Consider the following 21,054-nt stretch of genomic DNA (forward strand, 5'->3'; position numbering starts at 1 on the left):
CTTGATTACAAGGCGATGACGCTGCCATTGGGAGGTCCTCATGTCAATTGGGAACCAGTCAACATCAGAATAAAAGGTTGGGAATCCCTGACGTAGAGGTTTGTGCAGCATGGAAGTACTATTACTGTTTGTGAAGATTGTCAGCAAGTTACGTTCGGATTTGAGAAAGTCTGTACTGAATGTATTCAAAAATTGAAGTTAACATAATGAAATAATTAAACATTAAAAAATGCTGGCCAAGGCAAAATGTATAAAAAATATACACTAAACATATATTGGTAAATGTCCATTATATCAGACACACATTTCTTCATTTTTACAGAAGAAACTACTTACGGAAATAAGTTTCTGTAGCACTTTTGATATAATAAACTTGCATTTTGTGCAAAGCGACAACATTATGCCGTTGTTTCCATTATGTACCTGCAGAAGACGCAAGCATCAAAAGTCACGCGGTCTCGCCAGTGTTTCCAAAAGTGCCCTTTTTTACGAGAATTTTTTTTTAAACTATGCTTACCGAACCTAACCCAACCTTGCCGGAAATGGTCCATGGGGCTATCATGAATGCTTTTGGGGCTATCCGTCAACGGTTGTGGGGTTATCGTGAATGGTTTGTGGGGCTATCGTGAATGGTTTTTGGAGCAATCTGTCAATGGTTTGTGATGACATAATGAACACGAAAGTAGGTATTTTTCGGTTAAGGTTGGAAACACTGCATACCCACTCCAAATCGACACAACATAAGCACGATGAGCGATGATTCACAGCTGTGCATGCCATATTGTATGTTCAGCAACGGAAAAAAGGAACAAAAACAATTACTCGTAATGTGAAAAATCGAAGTTATTTTCGGGTAAAAAGCATAATGGCACCTTCAACTATGTTCCGCAATACAAAATTGTTAAGTATGAACCATCCGAAACACAAAATATCCAATTTTAACGTGTCTCCGATATAACAGACCATATATTTACATAAATCTATATTTTGTATACAATAAATTTTGCTTTGGCCAGCATTTTTTAATGTTTTATTAACATGGAAACAAGGCTAGTGTTACCATTGAAAATAATTGCACAATGCATTGTGTGAAAAATCTTTGTTTGGGTAACAATGCCAGGAATTTTAGACTATCATCTTCAGATAATGCAAATACCACAGTAATATTATCCAAATGCTACCATGCTCAGTAAACACTGCATACCTTACATCTTTGCAACAGTCAGTTTGTGACAAACGTGTGTCAGAAAGTCACAAATTTAAATTACAGTTGCATTAAACATACATATTTTTTGATTGTTGTGAAAGTTACTTTCCAAATTCTGCACAGTTGCACAATACAGTTGGCTGGCTACCTTAAATTTATGTGTACATTTTCAGTCTTTAATGGAAGGAAAGGTAAAGGTTCTCACTAAGAACCATCCAAATAACAGGCAGAAATATTACTACGCTTTAATTTTTAACAAAATTTCTGAACTTTTGTTACACACAAATTGTTTCTTGAGCTTACTAGCATGCAGAAAAGGTGGAAGGTACTGGAGTGCAATTTTAAATAACATGTTCTTGGGAGTGTACTAAGCCTTCTAAACCAAAGCAACTGTTGACCATGACAGGCATTACAAAATAACAATACACAAAAGGTAAAAAAAAAGGTAAAGTGCTCCCCTGTGCTTAGCACCACGCCATGAAGGTGTATAGGGGGTGTGGGGGTAACGCTACACAGATTGATTAACTATTTAACACTCCTGAGCAAAAATTATGCCAATTTATATTCAACAGTGGATTACAAGTGAAACAGGAAACTAAAAATTACAGAAAAGTAGTTTTGAGACTCGCCTTGTTCAGTTTGCACACCTTACAGAGCACATTTCAACACCTATCGATCAAGAAAAGTACATCTTTGTTCCTTCAAAATTATGTATATGCAATAAAAACATTAGTTCACAATGCAACAAATACAGTCAAAATATTGACAATGGATACAGTGCACGTAACCTTGTCACATTTTGAACCAAAAAGTGCATGTCAGAACATGAGTTGCACCACAGTAGAACACAAGAATAAGGGCAAGCTACTGTATGGTCACTATTGTTGTTGTTATTTTTAATTTCAAATTTGAACTGTTTTTAATCAGTTGGGCCCTTCACTGACTATACTCCCTAGAGAATTATGCAGATTTCTTTTTCAATTGATAAGTCTTATGTAATGTAGAATTCTTGTCAGGGTGTGGTTGGTTGAGTTAGTGTTTTAAGTCAACTTTATGCACAGTCAAGCTAATCAAGATTGGACCTACAGTTTAAAGTGGGATCCGAACCACTTTTGCCTCCACCAGGTATCGAACCCGGGACCCCATGATTACAAGGTGGTGACGCTACCACTGCGCCATCGCGGAGGCCCCTTGTCAGGGTGTGGAAACCACAAATAACAGATATATTTGATCCCAAAGTACTTTCAGTGCCATTTTTATTCACAAAAACTGGTTACATACACAAAATTAAATCGGTACATTTCTGATATCGGACAAACGGCTGAAATTTGCTAGTTCATTTAATTTGAATATTCGTACTTACGTATTCTGCATTGAGAAACATTGCTGAAGGTGGCATTTTGCTTATTTCACTGAATTAAGCTCTATTGCGACATATCGAGTAAGTTTTCTTAGTTTATTTTTGCCTTCGGTAACATGCAAAATGGTGGTCACAGTTTTACTACCGTACTTAGCATGCAATGTTTCCACTCCACTGCACCCAAAAATACCTACGTAGCCCCACGAACCATCTCCGGTAAGGTTACGTTAGGTTGGGTCACGTTTAAGTTACAATAGTTAAAAACTGGTTTAGAAAAAAGAATGCGTAACCCCACAAACCATTTGCGGAAACGTGCCTTCTTCAGTTACAAAAACACATGTTTAGAAACATTGACTGGCACTGACCGTGATTACATCATCACACACAGGCAACATCCTGCTGGAATCTTTCGTGCATCACACATATATTTATATCGAAAAATAGATGATTTACCAGCAAAATTCAATGAACGATGCGAGAAAACACTTCCCCAAACTTCCACAACTATAAAGAAACTACATTCAGCAAGTAATTTCTCCTGTAAATTTGAAGAAATCAGTTTGTCCGATATAAGAAATTTAGATATACCGAAATTTACCATTAAATCTAACATTACTAATAATAGTTTCACTTTTATTTGGATTTCATGAGGTTTGATTTATTGTAGTGTAATTTAATGCAAAGTAATTACTATTAATTATAAATGGCCCCAAGTTCCTTTTGTTTTATTGAGATTTCATCATGTTACGAATACAATTTTAACATGGTCCGATTTCAATTTACTTCTGTTAACACATGCTGCGGAGTTTTAGCGATTACTTAAGATTTTGGGTAACAGTTTCGTATGAGCACAACACATCTCACTCGTTAATTTCGGCCTTTTTAACATTTGTACTTCCGTATTCTGCATTGCGAAAGATTCTTCAAGGTTGCATTTTGCTTTTTTCATGAAAATAATTTCAATTTTTCACATTAATAGTAATTGTTCTTCCTTTTTTCGCTTGCGTAACACACAATATGGTGGGCTCCGATTGAGTTGCGTTGTGCATCATCACTGGGTATGCAGTGTTTCAAACCTTCTTCACCAAAAAATACCTACTTTCGAATTAATCACTTGTGTAAATTGTACACTATACATGGATTTTTTTTTTAATTATAACTATGCTTGCCTAACCTAAACGAACCTAACCTTACCAGAAATGGTTTGTGGGGCTATACGTGAATGTTTTTTGGGGCTATCCATGAATGGTATGTGGGGCTACCTGTGCATGTAGCCCCACAAACCATTGACGGATAGCCCCACGAACCATTTCCGGTAAGGTTAGGTTAGGCAAGCATAGTTAAGGTGAACATAGTTAAAAAAAAACAAAGGTGTGGTTGGAAACACTGACAGGGAGTTACGTCATCAAATGTACGCAACATCTGGTACACATAGAGGAAGCAAATAAAAGCAACATCTAATTATTGTGCATCGGAGAGATATTTTTATTAAAATTTCAATCTCTGCGAAATGTCTCAAATTTGTTTATTTTTCACATTCCTACTTACGTATTCTACATTGCTAAGAATTCTTGAAGGTGGGATTTCGCTTTTTTCATGAAAACAATTTCAATTTTCCATATATCAAGTAATTATTGTTAATTCGTTTTTCGCTTGCAATTTTGACTAGTGTTGTCTATCATCAGTGGGTATGCAGTGTTTCCAACCTTCTCCACTGAAAAATACCTACTTTCCCCACACACCATTTATGGATATCCCCATGAACCATGCACGGCAAGGTTAGGTTAGGCAAACATAGTTAAAATTGTCATGTGCTTGCAAAAGAATGGTATAGTTGGAAACACTGACCGGGGGTTACATCATCAAATGCATGCAACATTTGGTTCACGTAGTGGAAGGACATAGAGCAAACAGATTATGTGCATCGGAAACACATTAATCTTGAAAAATACATGATTTACGGGCCAAATAAATTAAACGACCTTTCTAAAGTCTACAGAAACTCAGTTCGGTAAGTACTTTCTCCTGTAAAATTGAAGAAATAAGTTTTCCAGAGATCAAAATTTTACCTTTCAACATAAATAACTTTTTTCGAAATCCAAACAGTGCTCATTACTTAAGGAAGGTTCAAATTTTGTGTGAATGATTCTCATTAATATTTGTGTTTATGAAGCACTAGCTAACATTCCATCTGGTGTTGTTTTTTTGGATTGTCATTTTGGGTGCTATATTCATTTGTGCTGAGCCTTCACGCTAAAAACACAGAGTCAGAAGCCACCCAAAAATAACAGGAAACGTACATAACATAATGTTAAAAAATTATGAAAAACTTGTTACTTTTAGCCGGAGTACAGAGGGTCAAGGGTACCTAATCAATAATAACCTAGCCAAATTAATGTGTCATTTGGATATTAATTCTTATATTTCAATACTAAATCATTTTATTCATGAAATGGTGTGTGTGTGTGTGTGTGTGTGTGCATTGAACTTGCTAAAATATACAACCGATCAGCTCTTTTCTGTCGCTGGCTTACAGTAATAGTATACAAACAATGAATTGGAAAAAACTGTTTCAAACCATGACAAATTCAACTCTCTCAATAATAATAAATAAATAAATATGTGCACTGGTACAGATTAAACCGTAAATCACACAAAATATGTAATTTATTATCTGACACATATGCTCTCCTCCAATCATGATTTTTCATTACATGATATGTTATTACTATTAAGTTACAAGAAACTCGTAAGCTGAAAATTCTCACCTTTTTGCTTAGGAATAATTTTCATTTTCTAATCCAAGTTAAAATGGAAAATAACATTTTCAAAATTAGGTTTACTATAGATGTATATTTGTATAAAAATATAGTATCTACCTTTTAAGATTTGTAGCTTAACAGGAAGCTACTATAACACATTTGTCTGATGAATGTTACTTCTCTTTGCTTGGAGTTTTTCCGTACATGCTATCCAGGAAAAGCCCAGTAAAAACAAAAACTGTACCCAACCACTGTCTATACAACAAAGTGTTACCAAAAAATAGTACCGAAGAGAGAACTGTAAAAAACTTCCTGGTCGTAGTAATAATTGAACATGGTAATGGACCAAATTCGCTGACTGTTAAGAAAATGAAAAACTGACCAAGAGCACAAGCAATAGAGAACGTCATGATATGCCACATTATGCCTGGATGACGTTGTACAAATGCTACAAATGTAATTATTTCCCCTGTAAGGAAAACAGCTACACCAACAAACAAAACAGACCACAAATTCATATTAAGCATCATATGACCGGACTTAGTCTTGTATTCTCCTCTCATGCGCTCCTGAATTGCAGCTGTTAAGCCATCCATGGTTAGTGATAACAACAGAAGCACTTCACCAAAACCCAAACCTGAAGATTCACTTTCACTTTTCTTCCCGTCTTTGTACATAAATAGTGCTACTCCAATAACTATTAACAGAACAAACATGTACTTTTTCAGGGCGTATCTTTTTCTACCTAGCAGTACTCCAAGAATCATCACTGGTATAGGCTTACAAGATTTTCCAACAACCTGGGTTGGGTAATTGACCCACTGCAGTGCCATGTTACTGCACACCATTGCTAACATATATGTTAATGCACTTGAAGCATAATAGGAAATCTTTGTAGTATCTTCACCCTGTTTCATTACTGTCATCATTACTATTTTAGCAAAGATCGCATTCACTATACACTGCACAAAAACTAGTGCAAGGGTACAATTAAACCTTTCTTTACTTTCGCCTTCTCCATAGTCTCCACGTGTTATCCTTTCTTGTAGTATGCCAAAAAAAAAGAAACAGATGAAAATTCCAGCTGCACAAACAAATAACTTTAGATTCTGCTCCATTCTTGGCCAACTTACGTTAACGAAAGAGAAAAAAATTGTCACTTCAATCAATCATGATTTGTTTACGTATGATACACTTTTGACACATTCGTCGCAGACCAATATGTGATAGCCACGCACAACAATATTATCTTTAATACAGTGTGATTTGAAAGTTGAAGAGGTAAAAAAAAAAAAGATCGAAGATGTAATGTAATGGTATTGCTCGTAGTTATTTGACATCAAAATTATAAACTACTATAGAGTTTCCTTAATATCATTGCTTTTACGACTGCTATTTTACTTCTATGGTTATTTTACCAAGTTCTGTTTTTGAAGATTCGATGTTATAATTTTGACGCTGTATGAAAAACAACAGTCTTGGTGTTGTAATGAACTTCTTGTGTTCATCACACGAACGTCACTGGCGCTGCGAGTAAACTTGATTCCAGTTCCCTCTCTGTTTGTTGCCGGTATCAGCTGTCTGCTGTGGAGAGCAGAAAGCAGTTGCGGTCATGTAGTGTTTCTCGAAGTTTGTTCGGAAGTGACTGTGTTTTTGGTTCTGTGGTGTATAAGAAACAAGTTACCGACCATAATTTAGTGTATGTTAGATACTATCTGCTTGTACCTCTTCTCTTTTTAAATAATTATCTCTGTAAAGTAGGCGGAGAGTACAATGCTGATAGAAACCACTTGCTGCAAAATCGCAAGTACCGCACCTTGGGCTTGGACGACGTGATCAATGACGTGCATTATACTGGTCTGATTCGTGTTGTGCTTTGTAACTGGACTGTTAGAAGAACATTCGTCTTGTAAGTATTCCATTCTTTTTTTTAATGTTTTCCTAAAGCAAGAGTTAATTTTCAGTTTTGTGAAAAACACACGGCTTGTGCAATGACACGAAAAGTACGAGATGTAGATTATGCATGGCAAACTTATGTTTCTATTCTAAATGCAAACAATTGTAAATTTTTCGTACTCCGGAATATGAGTCACGTTAGCACTAAAGAAAACGAACCCTTCAAAATTAATTACAAGGTTTCATAATAAGTTGACTGTTAGCGGTGATTGAAAGAGGCCAAATTGGATAATGTTCTTCACAAGCTTAGATTTTTTTTCTGTTTTAGTGAAGTGTCAAATGTCTGTCACTTATTTAGCCTTTTATTCGTGGTGTTGAATGTTGTTTTTCTCCCCTCTTCTTCAGTCGAAAACATGGATATAACGAATAAATCCACGCTCTGTAAACATGAGAAGAGGAAATTTATTTAGCAACTTTATTCTTCTAATCATTCCATTAATTCTAGTACCAGCCTGGATGGCGCCAAAAGTCTAATTTTCTTCACATTGATAGCAGATTTATCTTTTTTGATACGTCTTATCTATGCGTCAACAGTTCACTATAAAAGCAGAAGCATTTAATCATAATCGGAGAATTAATAATATTTAAAAACGTATACTACTTTCCTCATACCCTCCTCCAACATGTGCGCACGCTTTCTGAATACTAACTCAGTGGCGTACGCAAGGGGTTTACAGAGTTTAACCCCCCCCTGAACATTTGAAATAATATGGAAAATGCTGTAGAAAAAAATAAAAATGGCTAATTTATCACAGTCCAAGATCTGCGACCGTAGAGTGCCACACACGTAAATTTGCCGTTGCGTAGAAACGTATTTTCGTTTCGTCTCCCTCTCTCTTAGCATCACGTGTTCTACCCTGCTCGAAAACCTTCGCTATTGTTGCCATATTGTCATTCCATTCCTGGACACACTCGCGCAAACTTCATTGAAAACAATTGAACAGCGCTCCAGCTCGCGGTTCCCACCGGTCAGCAGGGACGGCAATGTGGCAATATAGCACGGCGTAGTCGTTGCTTCTTTTATGCAGTGCATGTTCATTGGCTAGCTAGTAACTAGTGTTGCCAACTGTAATAATGAAGCACTATTTCTGTCACGGAAGGGGAAAGCAGGTAAAGTGGCGGTGAGTTTTGTTGGATTGGAAGCACCATATTTTTATTTTATACTAAGTATTTGACCGGTTTGACGTTGTGTGCGTGTATTGCGTGTGTTTATGTAAAAGTGTGTGTTTGCTGATGAACGTTAAATTCCATAATGCCTCCAGTTCTGTCGAAGTTGAAATCAAAAACCTTGCATAGCCAAGCTCGGGAAATTCTAAGCAACGTGCACGAGTTCATGAAGGAGGAAGCCAGTCATGGTGTTAGCATCCCAATAAAGCATTTTGGCAAGAGAGCAGCGAACAGCAGCAACAAATTGTTCATATTTCATAATTTTGGAATTATTCAAAATAAATAAATTATGTGGCTCCAACATCATTTCAACTCTGGCTCCGGCACGTGTTCTTGTAGAAATTGCATAGAGGAGGCTGTCATTTTTGCTGCTTAATGCGATACATATTGTTTTCTGTGTTAAAATTGCCATGCTTTGATGGGTGACCAAGTTCATAGCAGGGCCGGCGGAAGGGGAGGGCGAACCGTCCCATCGCCCAGAGCGGCAAAATTTGAAGAGAAGAAAAAAATAAGCCTATTGAAAACTGTGATCGAGCGAGATATTCTTTTGCGCTGAATAGTATTGAAATAGCATAAGAAGTCTCATTATTTATTTTATATTTTGATGTTTTAGTTAGGAATATATTGATTTTCAATTTTCCGTTGCTGCGTAATGACCGGGGGGGTCGAAATAGAGCGGCATCTGCCGCCACCTCCCAGGGAGGCAAAATGACTAGCGCCGGCCCTGGTTCATAACAAAAGAAAAAGCCGCGCAGCTTATCGTCTAGTGGCAGTATATGTACTTGTTATTGTTGTGGAAGCCGGCATCCTTTGTAAATGTACAACAAAGGCAACCGACTGTCGCCGATCTCAGAGAGGAAATAATAATACTGCTTCAGGAGGAGTGTTATGGTGCAATTGTAGCGGTTTAACACGTTGGCATGTTATTATCTGCCGTTGCAGTTCCATACCAGTGTATACGGGTTTTGGGAGTGAAAAGTTAGAACGCCACCAGTGCATTAATGCAATGAAAAATAATATATATATTTTTTTATTTTGTTTGAAATCACTCAAATAAGGAATCGTATGAAGAAGTCTTCTTTGCAGCATTTTTGGTAATTTTACTTATGTGTTAGTTCATATTTTGCGAATTTTTAGTCCATATGTATGTAGCTACATACATAGTCACTTGTTAGTACATATTAATCCTAGTCCTGGTATAATGCATGACGTTTAAAACTCAACGTTAGATAGACCTGAATTCTCTAATTTTATTGTTGTACGTAACAGCTGTGCATCGGCGCACCGCAGCGATTTTTCTATCTGCTCCATTAGCAACACTGCTTCTTTAGTTCTGTCGCGCATTGCACGGCAGAATTATCTGCGCTGGACTCTAATAATAATGATAGTTCTTTCTTTCCACTTTGTGCGCCTGAGGGCGGCACGCTTGGCGGCCGCCCGGACGCCGAACCCGTCAAATCGCTTGCGATATCTCCGCTGTGGAAGCCGCTGGCTTCGAAATTACTTCAAGTTCTCAGAATTATAGTTACAATTACATTCAAAATAAGCGCGTTAATTGTCACGGGGGATGTTGGAAATGTTGTCCTTGTGCATCCACTCGTTTTTGGCATGTTTTTAGGAAATTTCGCGTAGCTTTGGTAACAAGACACGCTAAAAGGGCACTTAAGTTTCCTACCAGCTCGTGGCGCCAGAGTGCCAACTGAAACACATGGCTTATAACATAACTTGTGGATTTCTTTTTTAACCCCATTCCATTTCAGTAACTTCGCGATCGCAGTACAGTCGTATTTTTAAACTGGTTACGTGTTACAAGTGTTCTTGCGATTTGTTTTATACAGTGTTTATTAAGCGTATAGTGCTCCAAGTGTTATGTTTTTTTCTATAGTTTTGATAATGTCACATACGCACACATTACAACAAAACGTAGGGTCTCCCCGATGGCGCAGTGGTACCGTCGTCGCCTTGTAATCAAGGGGTCCCGGGTTCGATTCCCGGTGGAGGCGCATAGTGGTTCGGATCCCACTCTAAGCTTTAGGTCCATTCCCGATAAGCCTTACTGTGCATAAAGTGGACTTAAAACACCAACTCAATCAATCATTACAACAATACGTTTGTATGTACGATTCGTATCTGATTACAAATTCTTGAAGGGATGTTCGTAGACGATTTTCAACAGAATTCCCAGGTGTGCCTGTTCCACACAGAAATACCGTGCGAAACGTTGTGAAGAAATTGAGAACGAGAGTCAGCAAAATTTCTGTAAATGAATTATGGGGAATGTTAATGGTGGGGTAATTGATCCACGTTTAATATTCTTTTCTAACGAAGCAAGGTTCCATTTACAGTCAACAATGGAACCTTACTTCCCTTGTTGAAATCATTTTGAATAAGGATAAGCTAGCTTTTTTTTTCAGATTTAATTTTATTTGAAAAAAAAAAGAACCTATTCTTTTATCACATTTTGATAAAAATTGTGACTTTCTCTCTCCTTTCCCAGCAACAATGGGACCTATCGTCCATTGTTGAACTCGTTTTGAAAAAAGGATGTGTAGTCTTTTCTAAATTTAATTTGCTTTGAAAAAAACTCACTATCCTGCAATATTTTTATCACATTTTGATCACACACCTGACTTTACCTCTCCTTTCCCAGCAGCAATGGGACATTTCGTTCGTTGTTGAACTCGTTATGAAAAGAGATATCTAGACTTTTCCAAATTTAATTTTCTGTTTAAATGTCTCACTATCCTATCACATTTTGATCACAAGAATTTAACAATCTCGCATTTCTGCAATGTTTCTCTCACATTTTTATCGCATGTTGCGCCATTTCTCAGTTTCCCGCCAAATTTTGCGAAATCAACCGATTCAGTGTGCATGGCTACATGGGCGTAAGTGTTTGGCGCCCATCTCTTGACTCGAACCCGCGATATCTAAATCTCTAAACTAACGTGGCTTCTTCTCCCGTTCCTCTTTTGTCACCCTGACTTATCAGTTAGTGTTAGTAAGGTGTTTATCTATGGGGAAAACCTTCACACATTAGAACTGGAGGGTATCAGGAGAGAAACTGTAGCAATTTCAGAGGATGAACTGTTGCGTGTAAATGGATATTTCCGAAAAATATGCCAAAATCGTGTGGATGCACGAGGACAACATTTCCAACATCCCCTGTGACAAGGTACATGCTTATTTTGATTGTATTTGTAACTGTAATTCTGAGAACTTGAAGTGATTTCGAACGGTTTCCATAGCGGAGATATAACACGCGATTTGAACGGAGTAGCCGTCTGGGGGGCCGCAAAGCGGGCGCCGTCAGTCTCCCAAAGGGCAGAAATAAAGTCTCTGCCATTAAGAAAAGTTTCCATCATTATAGACTGAAAGAATTATCGCAAATTTAATTACTAACCGTTTTCAAAATGTTACATAATTTTTATGAGACTTTTCAGTGTCCTATATTATTTACACCATCCACGGTGATCACTATTACAAATCTAAGGGAGGTCAAATAAGGGCTTATAAACAGGATGAGGATTAATAGGCACTAAAAACTCGCAAAATAAGCAGGCAAGTAAGAACAAAATACAAAATCAGTACTAATCGATTTCTGGCCTGGGCATGAATGTTTGTGATTGTTCATTCATCAGTTTCATTCCCATCTTCGCAAATTAGCCAAAAGTGGCACAAAAAGCGAAGTAAAATAAATGAAATCAAATCAAACTAAACGTGCTGAACATTTTTCATAATTTTCATGGATTAGGCACTGAAAAAACTGTTGTAGGGAGATTATTTCCGTAACATCTTTGGCTGTTATGCATTTGAAGCATCGGAACGAGTCACAACTCTCGAAGCAGCCAATCAACGAAGCGAGCCTCTGACGTCATCTCAACACAGAACCTATCGCTAATCTCCCTGCTCAAGCTCTACACGCCCACTAGGCTCGCTAGACAGATTCGCGTAGTCCACTGGAGATGTTCCGAACGTAATTCGACTACATTTTGGGCACAGTGGTTCGGATCCCACTTTCTACTGTAGGTCCAGCCCCGATTAGCCTTACTGTGCATAAAGTGGTCTTAAAACACCAACTCCATCAATCAATGAATACCGCTCAGATATGTCACGAGAAAGTTTTTAAAATAAACGCCTACATTATCTTGCCAAGGTATAAGACAAGGCATTATGGCAAATCGTTTGCTTATTAGTGCATAAAATTTAAAACAAATCTCCGGCATCAGCCCACAAATTTCCTAAAACAGTGCCAAAAACGAGTGGATGCACGATGACAACATTTCCAACATCCCCCGTTACAATTAACGTGCTTATTTTGAATGTAATTGTATTTATAACTATAATTCTGAGAACTTGAAGTTATTTCGAAGCTAGCTGTTTCCATAGCGGAGATATCGCACACGATTTGACGGGAGTTGGCGTCCGGGCGACCGCCAAGCGTGCCGCCGTCAGGCGCACAAAGGGGAAAGAAAGATAATTTGAATTATTATTCCCATGCAGCATGGAAAAAAAAAAACATTCCAAACACATGCGTCTTTAATAGTGAATGCCTTGAAAATAAACACGAATTCTTGAAAATTTAATATGAGGGCAACTATGATTTAAAAGAAAAAAGTTGTTTTGTACATCAGCTGCAACAATGTTCAACGAACATGTATTTTTTTCTGTGAACAATGAGCATTAACTATAAAGTTCTTGGTTCGTTGTAAGCTGCTAATGTAGACAAATGCTAGGCTAGAGTCCGCGTCAAATCTCCTGCATATGGCGATAGCCAATAGCAGCGCGCTGCAGCGGTGCTATGTCGAGATCTCACACGGAAAAGAGACAGCGTGGTTGAGCGAAACGCCTTGTCACGGAACAAGGCAACGTCGCGCGTCTGTGATTCGTTGGTGCTGTTCAGCCGTTCAAGGCCATATGCAGGAGATTTGACGCTCTCTCTAACAAGAATACACAATCGCCAGTCGGCCTTCCCATTGTTTGCGCGGCACGTTTGAATTTCTGAAGCTTAACCATTGTGAAATGTTTTGTTGGTAAGAACAGCGAAACAATCCAGATGTGAATGAATTATAGTGCCCGTGCATAGTAGATTTTGAGTGCTGGATTGGCGTGTTTCTCATAAATCTTTACAGTGTCGTTTGAGATCCGTCGAAACGTCCAAACAATCTAAGCGGCCGCAAAGTTCAAGTTTGCATTTTTTTTTTTTGGAAAAAACCGCGCAGAGACTCTCGCGAGAATTGTGAAAATTTCTTGCTTCGACGCAGTGTGCCGACGTTATTGCGAACGTTCTTCCCGGTACTGATTTCGCATCCCCTTGTGAACTGTCAAGTGATGCTGAGACTACATCCACATCATTAAATAATGTTAAAGAAGTGTTTTGTGAATCATCTAGAAGTGATATGTGTGTTGGAATGTCTATAAACTTAGTTTTGAACGCAAACATAGACTCAGTGGAATTTAGTAACATGTAATCTCGCGCCTCATCATCATCCTGGGTGAGTTCCATGGGTAAAGGTAATGTAAATTTTCCCCGTGCATATAGCATGAAGGCACATGTAGTGGTGTGGTGGAGCCCAACACATTCTCGACCTCTGCAATTTTTGTGGGTGCTGTGATCAGCACCATGCTCTGGCAGCCTTTATCTCCCAGGGTTGATCTCGGGGACCACTGGGTGAGGGGACAAGGCTGGAAAAATTCGAACCAATTCCGGGAATCGAACCCGGATCTCCCGCGAGATTGTTAGACTAGACCACCGCGGCTCCTCATATACAAATAACCGTTGACTAGACAATTATTTCCTAACAGAAATGCTCGTAGAATTTGTGAACAATCGACTAGAAAGTAATTTTGTTCTATTTCTTTCGTAAATATACAGCGTGTTCAAAAGGTGACGCAACCTTATGGGAAATCTCATAGGTGCTGAATAACTCTGCATTCTTAGCGTTTGAAGTGCCATATCACGTAGTCACTTGTTCATTACATTCTTTGAACAGACGGTGACCTCCGAACGGTATGTGACAATGGTTGGAGAATTTGTTAACACGTTGTCAGCTGAGAAGTTGGAACCCACATGGTTTCAACAGGACAATGCCACAGCCCACACAGCTGGGAACACAATGCGTTACTTGGAAGAGTGTTTTCCAGGACGACTGATCTCAGTGGGGTTATGGCCACCGCGATCTCCAGATTTATCGCCACCAGATTTCTTCTTGTGGGGATATCTTAAGGAATTCGTCTACGTTACTCATCCGCACAGTATTCCGGAATTGAAAGAGAATATTAGTAGCTGTGTTGGTAACATCTCACAGATAACATTGAAAAGGGTTTTCAACAACATGGTTCGTTGTGTCCGCTTGTGTTGTGACAGTCAGATTTACCGTCATTATTATTATCATTATTATTCATGTATGTAGCGGTAAAAAGACGAGTTGATTCAAAGTGTTAAGTGTTTTAATTTGTAAGATTACATATTTGATTTTTGCCAAGCCGACGGGAGGAACGAGAGATCCGCTTGTGTTAAGGGCGAGCACCTGAAGGGTCACGCTATGCGTCTAAAGCTTAGGAAATTCGACCGTAATGACAAACATTTAAATATCTCGGTTTCCAACGGTCAGATTCATGTGAAACTTATACCAGCGCAGCGGCATGTGTGCAAGGACGGATGTGTGGAGTTTCGTCACGATCAAGCGACAATTACGGACGCCAGATCAAATCGGTTCTAATTGATCAGTTTGTGGACAGCGATTGCAATTGAGCTATGGGCGACAGCCAGGCGGAAGCTTAATCCGCGCAAGTCAACTTCGGACACGGTACGTCCTAGTTTGGAGACAATAGAGCAAAGTGGACTGACCCCTTCGGAAGCGTCACTCCAACGTGCGCATAGCGTCGTTTTTCAAAATCTAAATAAAACGAAGGACATGGTTTTTCGACACACAGTCTTACCGCGATCCTTGTAGCGAGAGAAGCTCCGTGCTACCTCTCCATATACGGTTTTGCCGCGATTCTTGGAACGAGAGCACCTTCGTGCTACCTTTCGTGTACAGTGGACTTTGTTGTGTTGTGCGAACACCAGTGTGTGTGATAGGCAGTAAGTTTACACGAGTGCGCCTACCTCAACCGCTGGGGGAAGTTGAAGCGAAACTGTTTCCGTGATTACCTTACGCCATTTATAATTTTTGAGAAACAAGGAACACCGGAAACTATGGCGGGCTAGAGGAAGAAAGGAGATGAGGGCGTTACGTCGATTCGCCTGATGTCAGAAGAAGCTACGCCGACGATGCCTATCCGCCGCCATGGAGAGAGAGAGAGAGAACGTCGAACGCCGCCCTATTGATACGCCGACGATGCCTACCATCCGCCACGTTGACGCTCCGACGACGCTTACCAGCCGCGACAGAGAGACGTAGAGAGAGATGTTGACGCCCCGACGACGCCGACGACGCCTACCAGCCGCGACAGAGAGACGTAGAGAGAGATGTTGACGCCCCGACGACGCCTACAACGACCGCTCAGATGCGACGTCTGAACCGCGTCATACCACGGAGACCCGCCGATCCCGAGAGGAAGAGGAGCCGGGGAACTAGGTGTTTGAATCCTTTTCGCATCTTCATCGTCGCGATCAGAGAAACCTTTTGCGTGGATACTATGTGTTTTCAATCGCCCATAAAGACGCCAGGATGCACCCCGGGAGCTGAGAGATGGTAAAGTATTCATCTGTGTGAACCTTAACACGTGACGGCCCGATTGATTTAGAGAACGCCCTTGAAATTCGTCGACATTTTGAAAACGCCCACTCAACTCGAAATTTTACATCAAACTCCCGTCGCGCTTGTCATTTGTAATCTATTCGTCTCAGGTCAATTTTTCTTATTCCTTGTGATATTTTTTTTTATGATCTTAAATTCATTGTTGTTTGTGCTCCTTTGTATTTGTTTAAAGTGCGTACTATTAGAGTAAAAGCGCCGCCCGCTTAATTGCATATTCTACTTGAGGTTTGTTCATTTTTATGTGTCAGCGCTGTGTCGCTGCTAGCTATGTCCGGTCGCATATGTGATTATTTGTTAAAGTATTTGCCTGGTAATGTGAATTGCTCGTCGCGGCGAAGTGTTTAAGTCCCGCCTGCTAGAGAGTATATGTTTGCGTCACTCAACGGAGGTTATTTGTTATGTTTGAACCACGTGAGGTCTTGTACAAGGAAAACGTCCGCCCACGTGAATGTAATTGCCGTTGAGACGCCTTTGTTTATACTGGTCAAGTAATGTATGGTCACCGCGCCGACTAGTTTCTTTTTAAAAACAAAAGGTGAACTTAAGTAAGGGCTGGCTAGGATTTAAGTAGCACTGGAGCAAAATCACAAATGACCTGATTAGACAAAAAGTAAGATAAAATTAATTGAGAATGCAATAATTAGGGCTTGTCGTCATAAAACCTGTACATGTCATGTATAATTTCTAGTGTCGATAACCCCATGAGGATTGAATCTGAGAGAGAATGTGAGAGTGCAAGTGTGGGGACCTGTAATAGTTCCATTTTTGTTGGTTATGAATAGAATATACTTTTTATTTTCATGTTAATTTTGGGCTATATCATTTTCGTATGCATGTCGCTACCCGTGATTTTCAGGTATGCAGCTAGCCGCTTCCCGGCTACAGGTAAAGAGGTGGTAATTTGGAAGTACATATGTCTTTGTTTTTATTCGATATGGCTTATTACTATGCACTGTTGGTCACCGGTTCCTACACACGAACTTAACCTGGACCGTAACGCTATTTCGCTTGTCCGAGGGAGATTTTGCCGCCTCTATCTAGGTAGTGGTAGCATTTGTCTTCCCGGGCAAGGGAGGGTGTTTCATTCATCCATTCATACAACTTTTGGCGCCGCGAACACAGGGACCGGTATATTTTTAAATCGAAAGCACCCTCAGTGCAGAGGTATATGTCGTTTTTGTAAGGGCTACGTCAGGCGTATTTTGGTGTCATGTAACTGTGTTTCATTGTGAGATTTTATTGTTTTATTTTGACGTGAGGTGGTAATTTAGACATTAGGCGTTTATTTTTGTCAAGGTAGTAGGGCAGCTACTTAAGGCGTTAGGCATTTTAAAATTTTTGTTTGGCATATGGCATTAGGCGTTAAGTTGAGTTCTGGCAAAAGGGGAATCGACCGCCCTTATCTTTTTTCGTTTGTGCATTGTTTAAATATATATTGGTATATATTGTGAGCGCTTACGTTTACGCTTGTCAGCGAGCATTGAGAATCGACTGAGGGTTGAATATTTGATTTCATGAGATTGCGCAACCGCCGCATCGAGAACTTGAACATGAGTGACGTAAGGGTGATTTGCGATGTCCCGTTAAGTCCACGTGAAGAAACCAGTCTACCGAACAGCGGGGGGGAAGCCAATGAGACCAGCGCGCAACAGGTGTCCCTGAGAGAAGCAGAACGGGTCAACGAAGCAGCTAGCCTCAGTGGTACCAACTCCCAACAGATCATCGAGATACTACTGCGGATAGAATCCAAGATGGAAGCCATGAGAAGCGGAATTGAAGCTTCGCTAGAATCAATGATGGAAGTCACGCGAAGCGGAATCGAAGCCTCGCTGGAAGCCAAGATAGAGGTCATCAGCACCCAGATGCAAGTGACGGAAGACCGCCTCCAGGAGACCGTCCGTACTTCCGGGGAGGTGATTACGCAGCAACTCGTCACGCGGGTACAGGAATGCGAATCCCGAGTCGAAACCAAGATCGCCGAAACCAAAGCGCGGTTCAACCGGCAAGAAAACCAGATGGCAACACTGTCTCAGAGCGTGCGCGATCAAGAGGAAGATATGCAGCAGATGGCCCGACAATGCGTGCAGCTGGAAGCGACATGTGACCGTGGCATAGACACCCTGGGGCGACAAGCGATGGAAGTTACAGTTCGAGCCGAAGGAAACTCCGAACCGATTGAGGACCTCGAGATGAAAGTGCGTGAACTGAGCATAACTAGCAGCGGCACTTCACAATTGTCGCGGGAGACCCGAGTGACATCACCACCGGCAGCCGACGTCGCCACTTGCTCGAACGGCGAAAGCGACCAGCGAGCTCCAGAAACGCCCCGCCCCCTTCGAAGAGAAGACGCTACGTCACCACCCCCGAGCAACCACCACGCTCCAGGGGCTGAAAGGAACCGCCAGCTGCAAGATCCACCTTCACCGCAACGAAGACGCCCGTTCGGAGGCAGGAGACGGCGTGGAGGTCCAACTCATGCGTCGATAAGGAGAAACGACGGCTTTTTTCAGAACGGCCAAGTCCGGGATGGATTCTATCAGCGCAACGCACATAGCAGATCGGTCAGCCCGGAGTCAGATCGAACAGATGCAGGACGCCGTGGAGCGAGAATCCCATGGAGCCCAGCGAGAGACACGAACAGGCCAAATTCGAGACACGGTTCGCCCAGATACGAAAGAGAGAGCGACGTAAGAATGCGAGCTGACACGTAAATGCTCACATCTTGTTCTTGTTTTGTGTACATACTCTTCGTGTTATGTTTATATTCAGGGTGTTATTATATATGTTATGTATCTGGAAGGTCACAGTGTCCGTGCCGTTCAGAGAGTAAATTTTTATATACAGGGTGTTCATGTATTTGATTGTCAATTTTTATATACAGAGTGTTCAAGGATTTGTAACAAAAAAATTCTGTCCCTGTGTAGAGCGAATTTTTCACGCTTACGAAATCCTTGGAAGAAGAAGAAGGGCGAGGTTGTGACAGTCAGATTTACCGTCATTATTATTATCATTATTATTCATGTATGTAGCGGTAAAAAGACGAGTTGATTCAAAGTGTTAAGTGTTTTAATTTGTAAGATTACATATTTGATTTTTGCCAAGCCGACGGGAGGAACGAGAGATCCGCTTGTGTTAAGGGCGAGCACCTGAAGGGTCACGCTATGCGTCTAAAGCTTAGGAAATTCGACCGTAATGACAAACATTTAAATATCTCGGTTTCCAACGGTCAGATTCATGTGAAACTTATACCAGCGCAGCGGCATGTGTGCAAGGACGGATGTGTGGAGTTTCGTCACGATCAAGCGACAATTACGGACGCCAGATCAAATCGGTTCTAATTGATCAGTTTGTGGACAGCGATTGCAATTGAGCTATGGGCGACAGCCAGGCGGAAGCTTAATCCGCGCAAGTCAACTTCGGACACGGTACGTCCTAGTTTGGAGACAATAGAGCAAAGTGGACTGACCCCTTCGGAAGCGTCACTCCAACGTGCGCATAGCGTCGTTTTTCAAAATCTAAATAAAACGAAGGACATGGTTTTTCGACACACAGTCTTACCGCGATCCTTGTAGCGAGAGAAGCTCCGTGCTACCTCTCCATATACGGTTTTGCCGCGATTCTTGGAACGAGAGCACCTTCGTGCTACCTTTCGTGTACAGTGGACTTTGTTGTGTTGTGCGAACACCAGTGTGTGTGATAGGCAGTAAGTTTACACGAGTGCGCCTACCTCAACCGCTGGGGGAAGTTGAAGCGAAACTGTTTCCGTGATTACCTTACGCCATTTATAATTTTTGAGAAACAAGGAACACCGGAAACTATGGCGGGCTAGAGGAAGAAAGGAGATGAGGGCGTTACGTCGATTCGCCTGATGTCAGAAGAAGCTACGCCGACGATGCCTATCCGCCGCCATGGAGAGAGAGAGAGAGAACGTCGAACGCCGCCCTATTGATACGCCGACGATGCCTACCATCCGCCACGTTGACGCTCCGACGACGCTTACCAGCCGCGACAGAGAGACGTAGAGAGAGATGTTGACGCCCCGACGACGCCGACGACGCCTACCAGCCGCGACAGAGAGACGTAGAGAGAGATGTTGACGCCCCGACGACGCCTACAACGACCGCTCAGATGCGACGTCTGAACCGCGTCATACCACGGAGACCCGCCGATCCCGAGAGGAAGAGGAGCCGGGGAACTAGGTGTTTGAATCCTTTTCGCATCTTCATCGTCGCGATCAGAGAAACCTTTTGCGTGGATACTATGTGTTTTCAATCGCCCATAAAGACGCCAGGATGCACCCCGGGAGCTGAGAGATGGTAAAGTATTCATCTGTGTGAACCTTAACACGTGACGGCCCGATTGATTTAGAGAACGCCCTTGAAATTCGTCGACATTTTGAAAACGCCCACTCAACTCGAAATTTTACATCAAACTCCCGTCGCGCTTGTCATTTGTAATCTATTCGTCTCAGGTCAATTTTTCTTATTCCTTGTGATATTTTTTTTTATGATCTTAAATTCATTGTTGTTTGTGCTCCTTTGTATTTGTTTAAAGTGCGTACTATTAGAGTAAAAGCGCCGCCCGCTTAATTGCATATTCTACTTGAGGTTTGTTCATTTTTATGTGTCAGCGCTGTGTCGCTGCTAGCTATGTCCGGTCGCATATGTGATTATTTGTTAAAGTATTTGCCTGGTAATGTGAATTGCTCGTCGCGGCGAAGTGTTTAAGTCCCGCCTGCTAGAGAGTATATGTTTGCGTCACTCAACGGAGGTTATTTGTTATGTTTGAACCACGTGAGGTCTTGTACAAGGAAAACGTCCGCCCACGTGAATGTAA

General features: G+C 41.0%; 2 protein-coding genes across 4 annotated transcripts in view; one reads left to right on the plus strand and one right to left on the minus strand.

Moving 5' to 3' along the window:
- Positions 1 to 1,716: 1,716 nt before the first annotated feature.
- meigo (Solute carrier family 35 member B1 homolog meigo) lies at positions 1,717 to 6,553 on the minus strand. Its single transcript, XM_083132400.1, has one exon. The coding sequence runs from the start codon at positions 6,445 to 6,447 to the stop codon at positions 5,503 to 5,505; it is 945 nt and encodes a 314-aa protein (XP_082988526.1). The 5' UTR covers positions 6,448 to 6,553; the 3' UTR covers positions 1,717 to 5,502.
- Positions 6,554 to 6,889: 336 nt separating this feature from the next.
- The window catches only part of LOC145996122 (transmembrane protein 198), a 304,521-nt gene continuing 290,356 nt past the window's right edge, over positions 6,890 to 21,054 (plus strand). For all 3 annotated transcript variants that reach the window (XR_014442749.1, XM_083132401.1, XM_083132402.1), the window contains exon 1: positions 6,890 to 7,238. The gene's annotated coding sequence lies outside the window, so the exon portion shown is untranslated. The remainder of the gene's footprint in view (positions 7,239 to 21,054) is intronic.

The sequence above is a fragment of the Lepisma saccharinum genome, chromosome 12 (assembly GCF_977018435.1).
Source record: "Lepisma saccharinum chromosome 12, izLepSacc3.1, whole genome shotgun sequence".
NCBI classification, from domain to species: Eukaryota; Metazoa; Arthropoda; class Insecta; order Zygentoma; family Lepismatidae; genus Lepisma; species Lepisma saccharinum.

Coding starts and splice junctions, on each gene's coding strand:
- meigo (XM_083132400.1), bottom strand. CDS start 6,447: ATGGAGCAGAATCTAAAGTTATTTGTTTGTGCAGCTGGAATTTTCATC.